At 39.2% G+C, this 19325-nt stretch overlaps 1 protein-coding gene across 4 annotated transcripts in view; it reads right to left on the bottom strand.

Annotated features, from left to right (window-relative positions):
* OXSR1 (oxidative stress responsive kinase 1) overlaps positions 1–19325 on the bottom strand; it is a 96167-nt gene that overhangs the window by 41105 nt on the left and 35737 nt on the right. For all 4 annotated transcript variants that reach the window (XM_084987082.1, NM_214342.2, XM_084987084.1 and 1 more), the window contains 2 exon segments: positions 18138–18279; positions 3185–3240 (listed from right to left, as the gene is read on the bottom strand). In XM_084987082.1, coding sequence (XP_084843208.1) covers positions 3185–3240; positions 18138–18279 — 198 coding nt within the window.

Genomic DNA, 19325 nt, shown 5'->3' with positions numbered 1-19325 from the left:
GCTTCCACATTTTAGTCATTGTAAATAATGCTGCTATGAAAATGGGTGTATAAAGAACCATTTCAGTCCCTGTTTTCAGTTCCTTGGGGTTATATACTGGAACATATAGTATTTTTATTTTTAATTGATATGAAGAATTGCCATACTGTTTGTTCCCCACTATAGCTGTACCATTTTATATTCCCCCCAACAGTGAACAAGGATTCCTGATTCCTCCGCATCCTCTTATTTTATATTTTTTTGATATTAGCCATCCTGTTGGGTATGATGATATATACTTCTCCCTGCTCAAAGCTTCATTTAAAGTTAACCTTCTAGTGAATTGTTCATTTCACAATACAAGTCATTGTACTTTTTAGCTCCAGAATTTGTTTGTGGTTTCTTTTTAGATTTTATCTCCTATTGCTATTTATATTTTATTCACACATCAATTTCTTGAGTTTTCCCATATCTTCCTTTAATTCTCTGAACATCTTCAAGATAGCTGTTTCAAAGTTTCTGTCAGTAGATATGCCATCAGGTCTTTTTCAGTGATAGTTTATGTTGGTTTATTTATTTTTTAGCATAAGCCATACTTTCCTGTTTCACTGAATGCCTTGTTATTTTTGTGTTGTTGTTGAAGAATGAACATTTGAATCTAATAATGCAGTTAACTCTGGAAATCAGATTCTTCCCCTTCCCCAGGGTTTGCTGTTTTTTGTTACTGTTTTGTTTGGGGAGGTTGTTGTAGGCTGCATCTGTGTCAAGCATCAACCTGAAGTATAAACTTGAGGTCTTCTTGGATCTTTTTTGCACCTTTTTCTGGGCACATTCATTTACTTTCCAATTTTCCCTCCGAATGTGGTTGTTCTTTAATGTCTTAAAGTCTGGCTCCAAAACGGGGAAGAAGGGAAAAATGACGGGAAGGGAAAAAACAAAAAACAAAAAATGATGGCCAGTTAAGTCTCCTGAAAATCACATGGAAGGGAGAAGGTGCAATGACAATGGGGCCGATGCCCGTCTCTTTGTCTGCACCTCAGTAACCAGAGCAGATCCCTGGTATTTGGAGAATAGGGTCCTTTCTGGCCCCCATGGTTCCTTTAAGCTGTGTGCAAGCCACTCCAAAAACATGTGCATAGCTGCCAGTCATGTGGCTGATGGATGAGGAATGAGTAGCTCTGAAATTGATCAAAATTAACTGCAATTTACCTTGCAAGTCTGCCCCTAGAATTTTCAAGCAATCAATGGACTGTGGAATTTCAAAACAGTAACATCAGACGGATTCTGCCAATTCAATTATTGTCTAGGTGGGGAGACAGAATTTAGGTGCTTTCTACTCTGCCATCTTCTAAGAATTCTCTTTTCTTTAGTTTCTTACCACTGGGTTTTGTTTCTCTAAACAATACAACATAATTGTGCCTGGTCTTGAACTCATATAAATGGAATCACAAGCTATATATTTTATTTTGACTAGCTTCTTTCACCCTATGTTTTTATAACTGATTTAACATTTTTCTGTAAGTTGTAGTTCTATCCATTTTCAACACCATGTGGTATTCCAAAGTATAAATTAACTACAATTTATCCATTCTAGTAACGAAAGGCTTGGGACTGTTTCAAACTTTTTTTTTTTTTTTTTTTTTGTCTTTTGTCTTTTGTTGTTGTTGTTGCTGCTATTTCTTGGGCCGCTCCCGCGGCATATGGAGGTTCCCAGGCTAGGGGTCAAACCGGAGCTGTAGCCACCGGCCTACACCAGAGCCACAGCAACGCGGGATCCGAGCCGCGTCTGCAACCTACACCACAGCTCACGGCAACGCCGGATCGTTAACCCACTGAGCAAGGGCAGGGACCGAACCCTCAACCTCATGGTTCCTAGTCGGATTCGTTAACCACTGCGCCACGACGGGAACTCCTGTTTCAAACTTTTATGAGCACTATAGCATGCTGAAGTATGAATTTCTGTACACCATACATCTAGAAGTGAAAGTCTTTGGGTATGCATATCTTAAACTTAATAAATAAAGTGTACTAATTTATACTCCCACCACCAGAGTGTGAGATTTTCCCTTGCTTTACATTCACACTGACAACTAGTGTGTTTGCTAGGTCAGCCAGTATAATGCGGTATCTTGAGGTTACTTTACTTTGCATTTAATTGATAACTAGTGAGGCTGAACATCTTGCATTCCATTTATATTCTCATGTCTTCATTATCTGATTTTTCCTTAATGAGTTCTTGTATATTCTAAATTTAAGCCCTTTATCAATGATTCATACTGCAAATATCTTCTCTAATCTGTGGTTTTGCCTTATTTTTCTTATTAATGGTGATAAACTATTCCTCTTTCAATGAAAGAGAAGTTTCTAATTTTACAGGAGTCAAATTTATCAATATTTTTCTTTATGTTAAAGCATAATGTGGCTTAGTAAAAGCATGATGTGGTTTGGTTAAAATATTGCCTTAACTGAAAACATGAAGATGTGTGCCTAAATTATCTTCTAAGGCTGAAAAAATAACTCAAGGTTTGGGTGATTATCTTCCTCCTGCCAAACACTTGATTATCCCAGCAGTACAGGACTGAGCTGAGGTTTTTTCAGATGATCTGCTTGTTTAACAATCCTGCAGTTCAGCCATTCTGGAGTCTCACCCTGGTAGAGAGGGTATTTCACCGGGAATAGCAACAGTGGCAGGCTTTGGCCTCCAACTCTTACTCTTCAATTCTGAATCTGCCAAAAGTATACTTCCACCTTTTCCTAACTGGCAAATACTTCATTTTCCCCAGGACAGAAGCAGCTCTGTATCAACTTTCTATAGCATATTTCTTCTTCTTTTTTAAAATTTATTTTATTGAAGGATGATTTATTCAAGTTGGTTTACAATGTGCTAGCATATTTATTCTTAAATGTAATGAGGCTTCTTGAGCACTCCTTTAAAGGGAAGTACTATGAGAACCCAAAGAAGATGACTCTAATAAGGGTAAGGAGTGGATAACTGGAAGGTAATGTGGAATGGTCAGAAAATGCCCAAGGTTAAAACTAAAGGATGAGTAGTGGAAGACATCTTCAGTCAGCAGGGATATGCTAACATACTATATTTGACCAGAGATGGTCCATGGAACAGGAGAGAAAACCACCTGAGAAAAAAGATAAATAATGTGGTTCTACCGACCATTAAATTAAAACAAAAAGAAATACTAATCATTACCTGCAATCTGTACTGAGCCATCTTCTCCAAGGAGAATATTTCCAGCCTTCACATCTCTTTGAAAAAAAGAAAACCACACATTAAAAAACATCTATTCTATGAAATCACATGATTTAAACAGTTCACTATATTCACTGGCAGTATTTATTTATTTATTTATTTACTGCTCTTTTAGGGCTGCACCTGCGGCATATGGAAGTTCCCAGGCTATGGGTCGAATCAGAGCTGCAGCTGCCGGCCTACGCCACAGCCACAGCAACGCCAGGTCCGAGTTGTATCTGTGATCTATACCACATCTTGCAGTAACACCAAATCCTTAACCTGAGTGAGGCCAGGGATCGAACCTGCATCCTCACAGATACTAGGCAGGTTCACTTCCACTGAGCCACAACAGGAACTCCCAACACTGGCAATATTAAATGCTTGATTTTGCATTAAAGGGTATTAAGGCCAAGAGCAGTATTTTTTAAATTATAGTCACTTGTACTAGAATCCAAACTTTGTATACAGAAAGCTACAATACCATAGCTTTCCACTATAAAATCTGGAAAACCCAAGGTTATTAAATCCTCACTTGAAATAACAGTGGCCAAAGAATATGGCCCTCACTTACCCTCATGTTATTTCTTTTTCAAATACATTGATTTTTTTTCTACACCCTAAGATATGATCAATATTTTTAAATGGTCCATATGCAACAGGGATTGTTCTACACCTATAGCATAAAATATGATAAAATTATTCAAACATCTCTGTTTTTATTAATAACTATAACAATTCAAGTAATACACAAATACATTCCTATTGTAAAAACCTAAACATCACTGAAAAGGTCAAAATTCATTTGACTACCATTCTCAAGTCCAATATTCTTCTCTCCAAAATGTTCAACCATTAAATCCACTTAACAGAATATGTTCCTGTGAAATAGCCAGGCTTTTCTTTCAACATAAATGATATTGTACTCTCCATTCAAATCTTCAACTTGTTTCCTCATGCAACATGTCAGTAGTATCTGACAAAAATCTATAATCTCTAAATTCTATGAGTAGCAAATCAGCTCCTTAATAACTAGAGAAACTCACAATGTAAATGAAATGTAAAGGGCAATTCTCTACAGCTTTGGTTATAATAACAAACCCCAAATGATAAGTTAGAAAGCCAACAAAAGAAGAAAGGTTAAATTAATTCTGTTACATCCATGAAATAGATTAAGGTCAATTAACCTGTTATGACTTCAAACACTCTCTAAGATACCTTAAGAGAACAAATCAAAAAGGACAGTACATGTTGTATGATACCATTACGCGACACACACCCCTTTCCATATACACGAAACGCAAAAAAATCAATTTGGTTCCTTGGCAGAGAGGAATGGGGCTGGAGTCAAGGGGGAACAGTGTTTGATAATCTTGTGGGAATGGACTCATCTATTTTACAGTTAAAAATAAATATAATTAGGAGTTCCCGATGTGGCGCAGTGGTTAACGAATCCGACTAGGAACCATGAGGTTGAGGTTCGGTCCCTGCCCTTGCTCAGTGGGTTAACGATCTGGCGTTGCCGTGAGCTGTGGTGTAGGTTGCAGACGCGGCTCGGATCCCGCGTTGCTGTGGCTCTGGTGTAGGCCGGTGGCTACAGCTCCGATTCGACCCCTAGCCTGGGAACCTCCATATGCCGCGGGTGCGGCCCAAGAAATAGCAACAACAACAACAACAACAACAACAACAACAACAAAATAATAAAATCTTAAAAATAAATAAATAAATATAATTAAATAAACAAAAGAGAGCCAGGTCTTAAAGTTAGAAAAGAAAGAAAAATGAGGTTAGCTCACGGAAGAAAGCCCTACTTGTCAGGGAAAAGAACCTGTGAAAAGCACAACACTTCATCCTTTCTCTGCCCCTGTCCTCGTTCCTCCATCCTTAGATATAACCATTCTCTGGTAAACAGTGAACAACTGTGTCACAACTATGTGTAGCAGCACCACTGTATCATGAGTATATAATACCTTTCCTATATACTAAAGCTTAAGGACATCACATTACTGAGTATTACGTTCTGTTTATAAATCCAAGAAATTTATAGGATCTTTCCCCAGAGGCTGACTTAGAATGGAAGTTAGCTCACTTTGCCCTACACACCTAAAGTCTCTGACCATGAACAAGAGAGAACTGAGGATATTCCCTTCCCTTGGTGACAAAGACCATTCAACTAAGACAACCATGAACTTTCAACTCCTTTTTCTCAGCTCATGCGTAATGACATCTAAAACAACAGAAAAAACAACGTACAGTTTTTTTAATTTTATAACGATTTTTATCTTTTCCATTATAGTTGGTTTACTGTGTTCTGTCGAATTTCTACTGTACAGCAAGGTGACCCAGTCACACATACACGCATACATTCTTTTTTCTCACATCATCATGCTCCATCATAAGTGACTAGATATTGTTCCCAGTGCTATATAGCAGGATTTCATTGCCTATCCATTCCAAAAGCAATAGTTTCCATCTAATAACCCCAAATTCCCAATCCATTCCACTCCCTTCCCCTCCCCCTTGGTAACCATAAGTCTGTTCTCCATGTCCATGATGTTTTCTGTGGAAAGGTTCACTTGTGCAATATATTAGATTCCAGATATGTGATATAATATGGTATTTGTCTTTCTCTTTCTGACTTACTTCACTTTGTATGAGAGTCTCTAGTTCCATTCATTTGGCTGCAAATGGCATTATTTTGTTCTATTTTATGGCTTAGTAGTATTCCATTGTGTATACATACACACCACATCTTCTTAATCCAATCATCTGTTGATGGACATTTAGGTTGTTTCCAGGTCTTGGCTATTGTAAACAGTGCTGCAATGAACATGTGGGTGCGTGCGTCTTTTTCAAGGAAAGTTTTGTCTGGATATATGCCCAAGAGTGGGATTGCTGGGTCATATGGTAGTTCTATGTACAGTTTTCTAGGGTACCTCCATCTGTTCTCCATAGTGTTTGTACCAATTTATATTCCCACCAACAGTGCAGGAGGGTTCCCTTTTCTCCACACCCTCTTCAGCATTTGTTATTTGAGGACTTATTAATGACGGCCATTCTGACTGGTGTGAGGTGTTACCTCATAGTAGTTTTGATTTGCATTTCTCTAATAATCAGTGATGTTGAGCATTTTTTCATGTGCTTGTTGGCATCTGTATATCTTCCTTGGAGAAAAGTCTATTCAGGTCTTTTGCCCATTTTTCACTTGGGTTGTTGGCTTTTTTGCTATTGAGTTGTATAAGTTGTCTGTATATTTTAGAGATTAAGCCCTTGTCAGTTGCATTGTTTGAAACTATTTTCTCCCATTCGGTAAGTTGTCTTTTTGGGTTTTAACGTTTTCCTTTGCTGTGCAAAAGCTTGTCAGTTTGAGTAGGTCCCACTGGTTTATTTTTGCTTTTCTTTCTGTTGCCTTGGGAGACTGACTTGAGAAAACATTGGTAAAGTTGATGTCAGAGAATGTTTTGCCTGTATTCTCCTCTAGGAGTCTGATGGTGTCTTCTCTTATGTTTAAGTCTTTAAGCCATTTTGAGTTTATTTTTGTGCATGGTGTGAGGGTGTGTTCCAGTTTCACTGATTTACATGCGGCTGTCCAGTTTTCCCAGCACCACTTGCTGAAAGGACTGTCTTTTTCCCATTTTATATTTTTGCCTCCTTTGTTGAAGATGAACTGACCGTAGGTATCTGAGTTTATTTCTGTGTTCTCTGTTCTGTTCCATTGGTCTATATGTCTGTTTTGGTACCAGTACCACACTATCTTGATGAATGTGGCTTTGTAATATTGCCCGAAGTCTTGGGACAGTTACACCTTCTGCTTTGTTTTTTTTTCCTCAGGATTTCTTTGGCAATTCTGGGTCTTTTATTGTTCCATATAAATTTTTGGATTGTTTGCTCTAGTTCTGTGAAAAATGTCATGGGTAATTTGATAGGGATTGCATTGAATCTGTAGATTGCTTTGCACAGTATGGTCATTTTTACAATATTAATTTTTCCAACCCAGGAGCATGGAATATCTTTCCATTTCTTTGACTCCTCTTTAATTTCCTTGGTGATTTTTTTTTTTTTTTGTCTTTTTCTTGGGCCCCACCCACGGCAAGTGGAGGTTCCCAGGCTAGGGGTCTAATCAAAACTGTAGCTGCCTGCCTACACCACAGCTCATGGCAACGCCGGATCCTTAACCAACTGAGCAAGGCCAGGGATCGAACCCGAAACCTTATGGTTCCTAGTCGGATTCCTTAACCACTGAGCCACGACAGGAACTCCTCCTTGATGAATGTTTTATAGTTCTAAGCATATAAGTCTTTCACCTCCTTGGTCAGATTTATTGCCAGGTATTTGACTTTTTGGGGTGCAATTTTAAAAGGTATTGTATTTTTGTATTTCTTTTCTAATATTTCATTTTTAATAAACAGAAATGCAACTGATTTCTGAGTGTTAATCTTGTATCAGCGACATACAGTTTAGTTACCTCCTCCTCCTCTGTGTTTTTGCAGCAGGCTGCACTGTAGAATGTTAGTAGAGCTCATAAAAATATAATCCTATCTCTGGGTCTTTCTCATTTTACCATTAGCCATATCTGGGCCTGTATCTTAATATATTTCTTTATCACCTGCACTTACTTGGTATTACAGTTAGGACATAAGGAGGACCTGCCAGATATTCATCAAACAGATTTAAATAACTAAGTAGAAGACACCTGCCTCAAATCCTCTTAAGGAGATAAGTGAAGCAGTAAGTCAATCCACCCATCCATCCACCTATACACCAAAATAGCACAGAGAACTCTACCCAGTATTTTGTGATAATCTATGTGGGAAAATAATCTGAAAGAGAATGGATGTGTAGACATGTATAACTGAATCACTATGTTGTACAGCTGAAGTTAACACATTTTAAATCAAATTCTTCAATAAAACTTTAAAAAATGAAAACAATGTATGAGTTTAAACAGCAATTAAATATTAAGAAAATGTCTTTAATCAGTTCAGTAATAGCAACTATTCCTGCCTATGCATAACATTCTGTCAGATGTTTAAAATCTCAATGGCATATAAGGAGAAATTCAAAACTGAGTAACTTTGGCTATATTAATAAGAAATCAAATTTTCAATTAAAAAAACAAAAAAGTGATTGTTTCTGAAAGTATTAAATCAATCAATTCATCCAACTAAATACCAAAAGAATTGTATTATTTTGTAACTTAATTGTTCCCTCCTGCTGTCCCAGCCCCCAATTCCCACATCTAATCTCTATTCTAAATATTAGGGTTATAAACTAATATGTTGTAGCTAAAGAGGACAACTATCCATCTAAATAGAAGACAATTATGGTATAGCTATATATAATGAAATACTACCAAAACAAATGAATGTGTTTGTTAATATGGGACAATCTGCAAATATATCAAGTGAAAAAAGAGTACTTCATGTTGCCATTTGCCTTTTTTTTTTGGTTGCATCTGAGGCATATGGAAGTTCTTGGGCCAGGGACTGAATCTAGGCTGCAGCTTTGACCTATGCCACAGCTGTGGCAATGTGCACTCCTCAATCCATCACACTGGGCCAGGGATTGAACCTATGCTGCCACAGAGAAAATTACCGGATCCTTATCCTGCTGTGCCACAGGAAGAACTACCCCCTCTTTGTTTGTTTAATGCAGGAGGGAGGGGGATATATACAGTAGGTTTAAACTGGCATAAAATTTCTCTCAAAGGATTCACAAGAAAATGGCAAGAAGTGGTTCCCTTTAGACCAGGATACTAGAGGTTCAGGGAAAAAAAAGAGACTTTTTTAACACTTTACTTTTTAAAACATTTTTTTTTGTTTGGTTGTTTTTTTTAGGGCTGCACCCATGGCATATGGAGGCTCCCAGTTAGTCTGCATAACTGGGAGCTGCAGCTACCAGCCTACACCACAGCCACAGCAATGCCAGATCCAAGCCGCATCTATGACCTACACCATAGCGCACAGCAACACCATATCCCCTACCCGCTGAGTGAGGCCAGGGATTGAACCCTTGTCCTCATGGATCCTAGTCAGGTTTGTTATCGCTGAGCCACGACAGGAACTCCTAGAAAAATTTTAGATGTACATAAAACTTGAGAAGACAGTACAGAGGCATTCTCATATACCTGACACTCAGCTCCCCCAATTACTAACATCATATATGAGAAGGGTACTTTTGCCAGGTTAATGAACCAGTACTGATGCATTGCTATTAACCAAGACCTACAATTTACTCAGGTTTTTTAGTTGTAACTTAATGCCTTTTTTCTTTCCCAGGATACCATATTCCATTTAGTTGTCATGTCTTCTTAGGGTTCCTCCTGTTTGTGACTTTCCTTGTTTTTAACGACTTTGACAGTTTTGAGGAGTAATGGTCAAGTATTTTGTAGGACACCCCTCTGATGGAATTTTTATGATGTTTTCCTCAAGATTAGACTGGTGTTGCATTTGGGGAAAGAAAAATCACAACAGTAAAATGCCATTTTCATCACATCATATCAAGAGAACATAGTATCAACATGATATTGAGAAGATTTGTCATGTCATACACCATTTTGTGCTGTTTAAAAATTTTAAGCCTTGTATTTGCATTACTCATTCAGATAATGTTTTCTTTTTCTCTCTTTTTTTTTTTAGTGGCCAAACCTGAGGCATATGGAAGTTTCCAGGCCAGGGACTAAATCTGAGCCATAGCTGCAACCTATGCTGCAGATGCAGCAACATGGGATCTTTTAACTTACTGTGCCCAGCAGGTGATTGAACTGGATCAAAGCCACTGCAGTCAGATTCTTCTGTTTTGTTTTTAGGGTTGCACCTATGGCATATGAAAGTTCCCGGCTAGGGGTCGAATCAGAGCTACAGCAGCAGGCCTATGCCATAGCCACAGCAATGCCAGATCCAAGATGAATCTGTAATCTACACCACAGCTTGTGGCAATGTTGGATACTTAACCCACTGAGTGAAACCAGGGATCAAACCTGGATCCTCATGGATAAAAGCTGGATTTTTGCTAAGCCATAATGGGAACTCCCTCAAATAATGTTTTCTAAGTTTTTGTCTTATGTGAAACGACAGTAATCCATTTTCAATAGAGCCTACACTTTGGGTGACTATTTTTCCTGATAAATTTCCCAGATACTCAATTCATATTTCCCTTTTCAAACCAAAAGTATAATCTATAGATTGGAGTGCTTCCAAGAGTAAAAGCAGAGGAATATCATGAAGCTAAGTGGCTCACTGGAAAACCAAGCACACCAACATGTCTTCACACAGAACAGGATAACAGACCTTTCAAGAAAAAAACTTATAACTGGGAGTTCCTGTAGTGGCTCAGCAGAAACGAATCCTACTAGGAACCACGAGGTTTTGGGTTCTATCCCTGGCCTGGATCAGTAGGTTAAGGATCTGGCATTGCTGTGAGCTGTGGTATATGTCGCAGATGTGGTTCGGATCCCAAGTTGCTGTGGCTGTGGTGCAGGCCGGCAGCAGTAGCTTTGATTGAACCCCTAGCCTGGGAACTTCCATATGCCTTGGATGCGGCCCTAAAAAGCATAAAGAAAGAAGAAAAATTGTAACTAAGTATCTGAAAATCAATATAGTAGTCCTTAATGAAAGAACCTTTTTTGGAGTTCCCAGTATGGTACAGTGGATTTAGAATCTTGACTGCAGCAGCTTGCTTGGGTTGCTGTGCTGTGGAGGTGAGGGTTTGATCCCCAGTCAAGTGCAGTGGATTAAAGGATCTGGTGTTGCCACACCTGTGGCTCGGATTCAATCCCTGGCGTGGGAATTTCCATATGCTGTGGATACGACTGTTTAAAAAAAAAAAAAAAGTTTTTTTTTTTTTTTTAACCCCACCACTAAGGATACCAAGCAACCACAATAGTTAAATCCTTTGACAAATCTTAAATAGTAAGAACAGTGAGTTTTATTTTTCACAGCTTAATGCCATTTCTTACATGGCACTATTGCACCAAAGTTACAAATTCCTTTTAAAATTAAAAGAAATATCACAAACATACTTGACTTTCTCATTAGTACAGAACACAAGTTTCTTCCCACTACATTTTTATGACTCATCAACAGGCAAAGTTTATGGAACACTTGATAAAGGCCAAGAGAAGAAACAAATCAGCTAACCTTTTTAAATTGGAAAAATACGTAAGTAAAAAAGAGACAGAGAAAAGTTTAAGTCTAATTTAGAGACCTGATCACCCTAGTCAAACGCTCTAAAGATTAGAAGGTCAAGGAGAAAACCCAGGAGAGATGGAATAAAATTATTTGCCCTAATTCACCATGACACAAATCTACATGAAATAACAACTGGACTCTAAAGAGAAGAGAATAAAATCTACTGAAAACATCCAAGGTTCATACACTTGGAATATATACACTTCTATTCATGTTCTGAGGTGAAGACCTTGACCTTTTGTGTGTGTGTGTCTTTTTTCAGGGCTGTACCCATGGCATATGGAAGTTCCCAGGTTAGGGGTCAAATCGGAGCTGTGTGTGGCCTACACCACAGCCATAGCAATGCAGGATCTGAGCCTCATCTGCAACCTACACCACAGCTCATGGCAACACGGGATCCTTAACCTACTGAGCAAGGCCAGTGATCGAGCCCGAATCCTCATGGGTACTAGCAGGGTTTGTTAATCACTGAGCCACGACAGGAACTCTAAGACTGACTTTTAAAGATAGAGATATGGATATATTAAATAAGACAACAGATAGCTTATTTGAAGAATAATAATCCAGTGGCAGACCTAAATTCTACTGAGTTAGTAACTAAAAGCTATAACTGATATTGAACCAGTGTATGCCCAGCTTCACTGATTAGCCCACTTTTTCCTAGAAGGCTCTGCAAGGAGACTGCCTAAATTCAGATCCCAGCTCTCTCATTAGCTGGGTGACCACTGGCTTAACTCTCTTTGTCTTGGTCTGTCATCTGTAAAATAGGAAGAATAATAATAATAGTACCAACTCAGAAAGTAATTGTGAAGATTAATTGAGGAAAGCTTGGAAACATATTTAGAAAATGATTTCACACACAAGTTTCAGTGACTGCTAGTTGCCATTATCATGGACACCAGAAATCCACATTCTCTTAAAGGGCCAGACAGTAAATAGTTTAGGTTTTGTGGGCCACAGGTTCACCATCACCACTACTTTGTCTCTGTAGTATGAAAACAGCCATAGACAATCTGTAAATGAGTAGGCATGGCTGTGTTTTAAAAAAGAAACAAATAATTCAGCCTGTGGGCTAGAGTTTATCAATCGCTGGTGATCTCTATGGCTATAAAAAAATTTTTTTCCCTCTCACATAATAGTCTGGGCATGAATGACATGAATCTGGCATGGACTGACTCCATAGAGGCAGTGAGTGACTCAGGTCCCTTGTATTTTATTGCTTTACCATCTTTAAGTTCTTGCTGCACAGTCCATGATGCCTTACTACCACATCCACATTTCAATGGAATGAAGGAAAAGGGCAAAGAGTGGTTATGTCACTTTCTGTTAGCAGTAGTTCTCGGGGTATACGGCAGTGTTAAGGGACATTTTCGGGTGTCACAGCGGACACTGATGGAGTGGGGATGGGGAGTGCTACTGGCACGTAATATGTAGAAACCAGAGATGTTGCTAGATCCATTCTACAATGCACAAGATAGCCCCTACAACAAATAACTGTTCAGATCAAACATCAGTAGTGCTGAGGTTGATAAAACCTGTTAAGGGAACAACTTGGAAATAGTACACAACACTTCTGTTCTCATCACGGTGGCTAAAAACTAAATCTCACAGTCATATCTGGCCTGCATGGGAGGCTATGAAACGTTGCCCTTTTTCTGGATGGTCATCTTCCCAGTAAAAAAAAAAAAAAAAAAAAGCCTTTTTTTCTTGTTCTAAAAGAGGGGAGGAGTTCCCGTTGCGGCGCAGTGGTTAACGAATTCGACTAGGAATCATGAGGTTGAGGGTTTGATCCCTGGCCTCCCTCAGTGGGTTAAAGATCCAGCGTTGCCGTGAGCTGTGGTGTGGGTCGCAGACACGGCTCAGATCCCGCGTTGCTGTGGCTCTGGTGTAGGCCAGTGGCTACAGCTCTGATTAGACCCCTAGCCTGGGAACCTCCATAAACTGTGGGAAGCAGCCCTAGAAAAGGCAAAAAAAAAAAAAAAAAAGACTAAATAAATAAAAATAACAGAGGGGAGACATATTAGAGGCCAATTAGCAGTTGCTGGCATATTTCCTTCTAAAAGATTACTCAAAGAACATGGAATCAAACTGAGGTATTAACTGAATTATGTTCACTGCTAGTATCAAGGTATGATACACAAGGTTATCATCATTCAGAGGATAGGAATGCTGTTTTTCAGGGTACCTTTTCCTCTTGACAGTGTGGGAAATAAATTCCCAAGTGTTTACTCTTTGGTCATGCCCCCTTTTCAGTCATTTGTTAACACATTATTTTAACTAGATACAAAACAATTGATTACGTATATTAAAAACAATTTTTTTTTCTTTTTCCTTCTTTTTTTAAGGGTTGCACCTGGGCATACGGAAGTTTCCAGGCTAGGGGTCGAATCAGAGCTACACCACAGCCACAGCAATACTGGATCTGAGCCGCATCTGTCATCTACACTGCAGCTTGTGGCAAAGCTGGATCTTTAACCCACTAAGTGAGGCCAGGGATTGAACCCGGTACTTTTTTTTTTTTTTTTTTTTTGATTAGGTACAATTTTATTTCATCTTATTTTATTTTGGCTTTTTAGGCCCGCACAAGCGTCATATGGAGGTTCCCAGGCTAGGGGTCCAATCAGAGCTAGAGCTGCCTGCTTACTCCACAGCCACAGCAATACCAGATCCTTAACCCACTGAGCAAGGCCAGGGATCAAACCCACAATCTCATGGTTCCTAGTCAGATTCATTTCCACTGTGCCATGACTCCATTTCAGATGAAAAATCCTATTGTCTTAAATATACAACTTCAGTGTTTCCATGATTTCTGGTTTACATATTATTCCTTAGAATCAACTCTTCTCTTTTATCCCCATAAAAAGAAAGCTGATTTACTTTGTAAGACTTAAACAGGTTGAAAATTTAAACAACTATAAAGAATTATTCAGAGTTCCCATTGTGACTCAGCAGGTTACAAATGTGACTGTATGAGGATGAGGGTTCACTCCCTGGCCCTTTTCAGTGGGTTAAGGATCCAGAGTTGCTGCAACCAGTGGTGTAGATCACAGACGCAGCTCAGATCCTGAGTTGCTGTGGCTGTGGCTGGCAGCTGCAGTTCCGATTCAGTCCTGAGCCTGGGAACTTCCATATGCTGCAAGTGAGGCTAGAAAAGAAAGAAGGAAGGAAGGAAGGAAAAATCATTCATTTTTTCCTAAAATGAGATACTTCTATAGATAGCAGGTTTCGCCTATTATACCTTGATTTTCTTTAAAATGCTTCTAGTCTCAAGGTAACTAATCAAATGTTTTTGTGTTCAGGGAGGGGATACTTTGCTTTTTTCCTCTCCATTTTCTGATTACCCCTTATACTTGAGTTTTAGGAGTTTCTGCTGTGGCTAAGCGGTAATGAACCCAACTAGTATCTGTGAGGATGCAGGTTTGATTCCTGGCCTCATTCAGTGGGTTAAGGATCCAGCATTTGCCATGAGCTGTGGTGTAGGTCATAGATGTAGCTCAGATCTGGTGTGCCTATGGCTGTGGCGCAGGCCAGAAGCTGCAGCTCTGATTTGACCCCTAGCCTGGGAACTTCCATATGCCACCAGTACAGCCCAAAAAGCAAAAAAACAAAAACAAAAACAAAACAAAACAAAACAAAACAAAAAAAACAAAAAAACCCCCACCAACCTTCAGTTTTACAAGTTGGTAGTTGTCTGACTTTTTTTTTTTTTTTTTTTCTGCTTTTTAGGGCTGCACTGGTGGCATATGGAAGTTCCCAAACTAGGGATCAAATTGAAGCTGCAGCTGCTGGCCCAAGCCATAGCCACAGCAATGCGGGATCTGAGCCGAGTTTGCAACCTACACCACAGCTCACACCAATGCCAGATCCTTATCCCACTGAGCAAGGCCAGGGATCAGACCCGCACCCTCATGGATACTAGTTGGGTTCTTTACCTGATGAGCCACAAGAGGAACTCCCTAAGATCTGCATTCTTGGCCTTCCTCAATCAATAAAAATTGACAAAAGGCCAGAAAGGATAATTCAGGCAAGGCTTTATTGGAGTCCCTGCTGCAGCAGGGGGAAATAATGACAACAGGTGCCCTTGCTTGCTCACTCCTCAAGGGGCACAGAGCTGGTTCCTTATATGCAGTGAGGGTAGGGGCAGGTCCAAGGGTCAGGTGAGAAGAGTGGTTTAGGTGGTCTTCCCACCTTGTTGGTGGTGGTGTGTGCAGGGGGCATGTGTAGTACTCTACTCTTGCTTCTGACACCCTGATTTGCTCTTGGCTCTTCAGAAGAGGCAGCCTGGTTTTTAGCTCTTTTTGTATCTTCTTGCTTATAATTTTTCCCAAATGCATATGTCCGCAGTTATTTTCAGTCCCTTACAGTTGCTTTGTATTTTGTTGCTCGAGATGTTTGTCTAGTTGAAAGCACTGCAGCCACTGCAGCAAAGGGTCCCAGGTCCTAGGTCCCAACCTGTCTCAGGCTCAGCCGCGACCTCCCATTCTTCCATTCAGGGTAGTGACTGACCTAGGCCTGGCACCTCTTGGACCTCCACACAGTGGTAAAGGATAACCCTGGTTCAATGTCTCCTAACACCCAGCCCAGCAACAAAAGGTGGCCCAGAGAGGTGCATTTCATGTCCATAGGCAATACCAGAGAATGAATGGGAGCCCAACTAGCACAAGGTGGCCTAGCTCACAAGCTGAGCCCAAGGAAGTGCTCACGGACCCAAAGGCACAGCCACTATCTCCACCTTCCACCTAGCAGCATCTAGCCTGGGGAAATACACTCTGCTCCCATGGTGGCATCATCAAGAACTGAGCAGAGAGCTCCAGCAATGTCATGTGAACAAAACAAACTAGAACACCACTGCAAAAGCTCTAAAAATCAGGGCAATTCCTAAAATATATTATTTCAATATATTATTATTTAAATAGGATCAAGAGTCTTCTAATATAATGTCCAAAACATTCATGATACAATAAAACAAAATTACTCAACATACCAAGAACTAGGAAAAACTTAAATAAGAAAAGACAAATCAACTAACATCAACACCAAGATGAATCAATTGTTGGAATTATCTGAGAAGAATTTTAAAGCAGCCATCATAAAAGTGTTTCTAACATGCAATTCAGAATTCTCAAAACGAATGAAAAACAGAAAATCTCAGCAAAAAAGAAAAAAGCTAAAAAAAAGAACCTAATGAAAATTATAGAACTGAAAGCCTATGACAACTGAAATAAAAAGCTCAAGAAATGGGTTCCAGAATAGAATGGAGAGGACACAGCAAAGAATTGGCAAACTTGAAAACAAATGGAGAATATTTTCTCAATCCGAAGAGAGAAAAAAAAGGTTAAAAAAAAAAAAGGAACCGAGTCTCAGGGATTACGCTACAATAACAAAGGATCTAACACTTCCCAGAAAAAGAGAAGAAATGGGTTGCAAAGTTATTCACAGAAATAATGGCTGAAAACTTCCCCAAACCAGTAAAAGTCAAAAACTTATGGATTTAAGAAGTTTGGGAACCCCAAACAGGATAGACCTAAAGAAATCCACACCAAGATATATCATACTTAAACTTCTGAAAACCAAAGACAAAGAAACACTCTTGAAAGTAGCCAGAGAAAAACAACATATTGCTCACAGAACACCTATTCACATGACAAATTTCTCATCTGAAACCATCCAGAAGGCCAGAATTAAGTAGCACAGCATCTTTTAGATGCTGGAAAAAAAAGAACTGCCAACTAAAAACTCTCGTATCCAGGGAAATCATTCTTCAGAAAGGATGGGGAAATAAAAATATTCCCAAAGAAGGAAAACCAAATCCAGGGAGACTCTACCTTTGGAATTCTTATTATCTGTACTCAGGGACTGAAGAGATATAAATAGCAGAAATATTTGAACCATGAACTGTTATACAGCTTTTATTTATTTATTTAGTCTTTTTAGGCCCCAAACCATGGCATATGGAGGTTTCCAGGAGCAACGTAGGACCTGATCCGTGCCTGTGACCTACACCACAGCCCACAGCAACGCCAGATCCCCAAGCCACTGAGTGAGGCCAGGAATCAAACCTGCATCTGCATGGATACCAGTCAGATTCGTTTCTGCTGAGCCACAACGGGAACTCCTCAAATGTTATTTGATTTTTTAAAAAGTTTTAATTTTATAACATTATTTACAAAAGTTTTTAATAATTTGAGAAAATGGTCATGATATAAGAGAAACCAAAAAAGAAACAGACAAAATTATACATATGGTTTTTTAGGATTCTTTTCTTTTGGCCACACCTATGGCATGTTGAAGTTCCTAGGACTGGCACTGGACCCACCCCATAGCAGCAACCTGAGCCACAGCAGTGACAACGCTGTATCTGTAACCTGCTGCACCCTCAAGAGAACTCCCATGGATAGTTATGTTTTAAATATTTTTAAGCATATAAAAGAAACTGGGAAGGAATATTCCAAAATGTTATCAGTGACTACAGATTGACTCCTAGTAGAAAATTAGGAGTTTGCCCTGTTTTTGCATTTTCCAATGTGACTTAAGTATTTGTTACTTTTTAAGTACTTACTAGCTGTGTAACCACAATGTACTGGAACTAGAAATGCAAAGAGCTCTGTTTATACTCAGAGATTATGATTAATTGTGCAAAAGAATGGGGAATGGCCTCAATGAAATGATACAGCCCAACTATCACTGCACTTATCCAAAAGAGAAGAGTGGTGTCCTCTACATACCTGTGAATCTGTCCATTTTTATGCAGGTATTCCAACCCCTCCAGCACTTCTCGGAGAATTGTAGCTATGGTAGCTTCATCTAGGACTCCACTTTTATGTTCCCCCTTTGCCACAATGTGCTTAATAATATCCAGAACAGAACCTGAAAAGAGAAGGCATGGTTTGTCATAATTTTCTTAACTCATTCAAAATAATTCCGAGCTATTTTGAAATCAATAAACTTAGCTGTGTAGGAAAGAAAGGAAGAGAGAGAAATGTAAGGAAATTCAGAAGTTTAAAATTAATAATTTATTCTTAATTCCACTCTAAAACAGAAAGCAGCCTGCTAATAACCAAATAGTAGTATTACACCAGCTCTTCTTTAAACTTCTAATGAGAATCTGAAAAAGGTAATAAGAGGATTTTTGATTGCTTCTGAAGAATCTCTCTAGAGATACTAAACCATGCCCTTGAGTATAAGGTATCACAAACCAGTTTAGGCTTCCAACACCAGATGAGAGTATGCAATGTTGTATGAATAAATACATAAAAACACAACTGAAATTAAGTCAAATTACACAAGAAAACTTGAAAGTAAATATCATATGTGTATGCAAACTAACTCAAGGGTTAAAATTATGTTTCTGGTTAATAAATAATAGAAATAAAACAAGGGGAGTTCCCGTCGTGGCGCAGTGGTTAACGAATCCGACTAGGAACCATGAGGTTGAGGGTTCGGTCCCTGCCCTTGCTCAGTGGGTTAATGATCCGGCGTTGCCGTAAGCTGTGATGTAGGTTGCAGACGCGGCTCGGATCTTGCGTTGCTGTGTCTCTGGCGTAGGCTGGCAGCTACAGCTCCGATTCAACCCCTAGCCTGGGAACCCCCATATGCCATGGGAGCGGCCCAAGAAATAGCAAAAAAAAAAAAAAAAAAAAAAAAAAGAAAAAAGAAATAAAACAAGAAAAATATGAAAAGAATAAAAATGGAAGATCTCTTTACATAACACCCCAGATGTATTAATAACCCTATTCTTCCCAGGATGGGAAATAATATTTCTACTACTTAAAGAGAGGGAGGGAAAAGAAACCTATATAGTAATTAAAATCACAGCATGCTGGAATTCCCTGGTGGCTCAGCAGGTTAGGGATCCAGCATTGTCACTGCTGTGCCTCAGTTCACTGCTGTGGTACTGGTCCAATTCCTGGCCT

Source organism: Sus scrofa, chromosome 13 (assembly GCF_054392235.1).
Source record: "Sus scrofa isolate SSC_HxYL_T2T_F1_AM1 chromosome 13, Sscrofa_HxYL_maternal_Yorkshire_Landrace_v2.0, whole genome shotgun sequence".
Lineage (NCBI taxonomy): Eukaryota > Metazoa > Chordata > Mammalia > Artiodactyla > Suidae > Sus > Sus scrofa.
The sequence above is the reverse complement of the archived record's forward strand: the minus strand, read 5'-3'. Positions and strand labels throughout refer to the sequence as shown.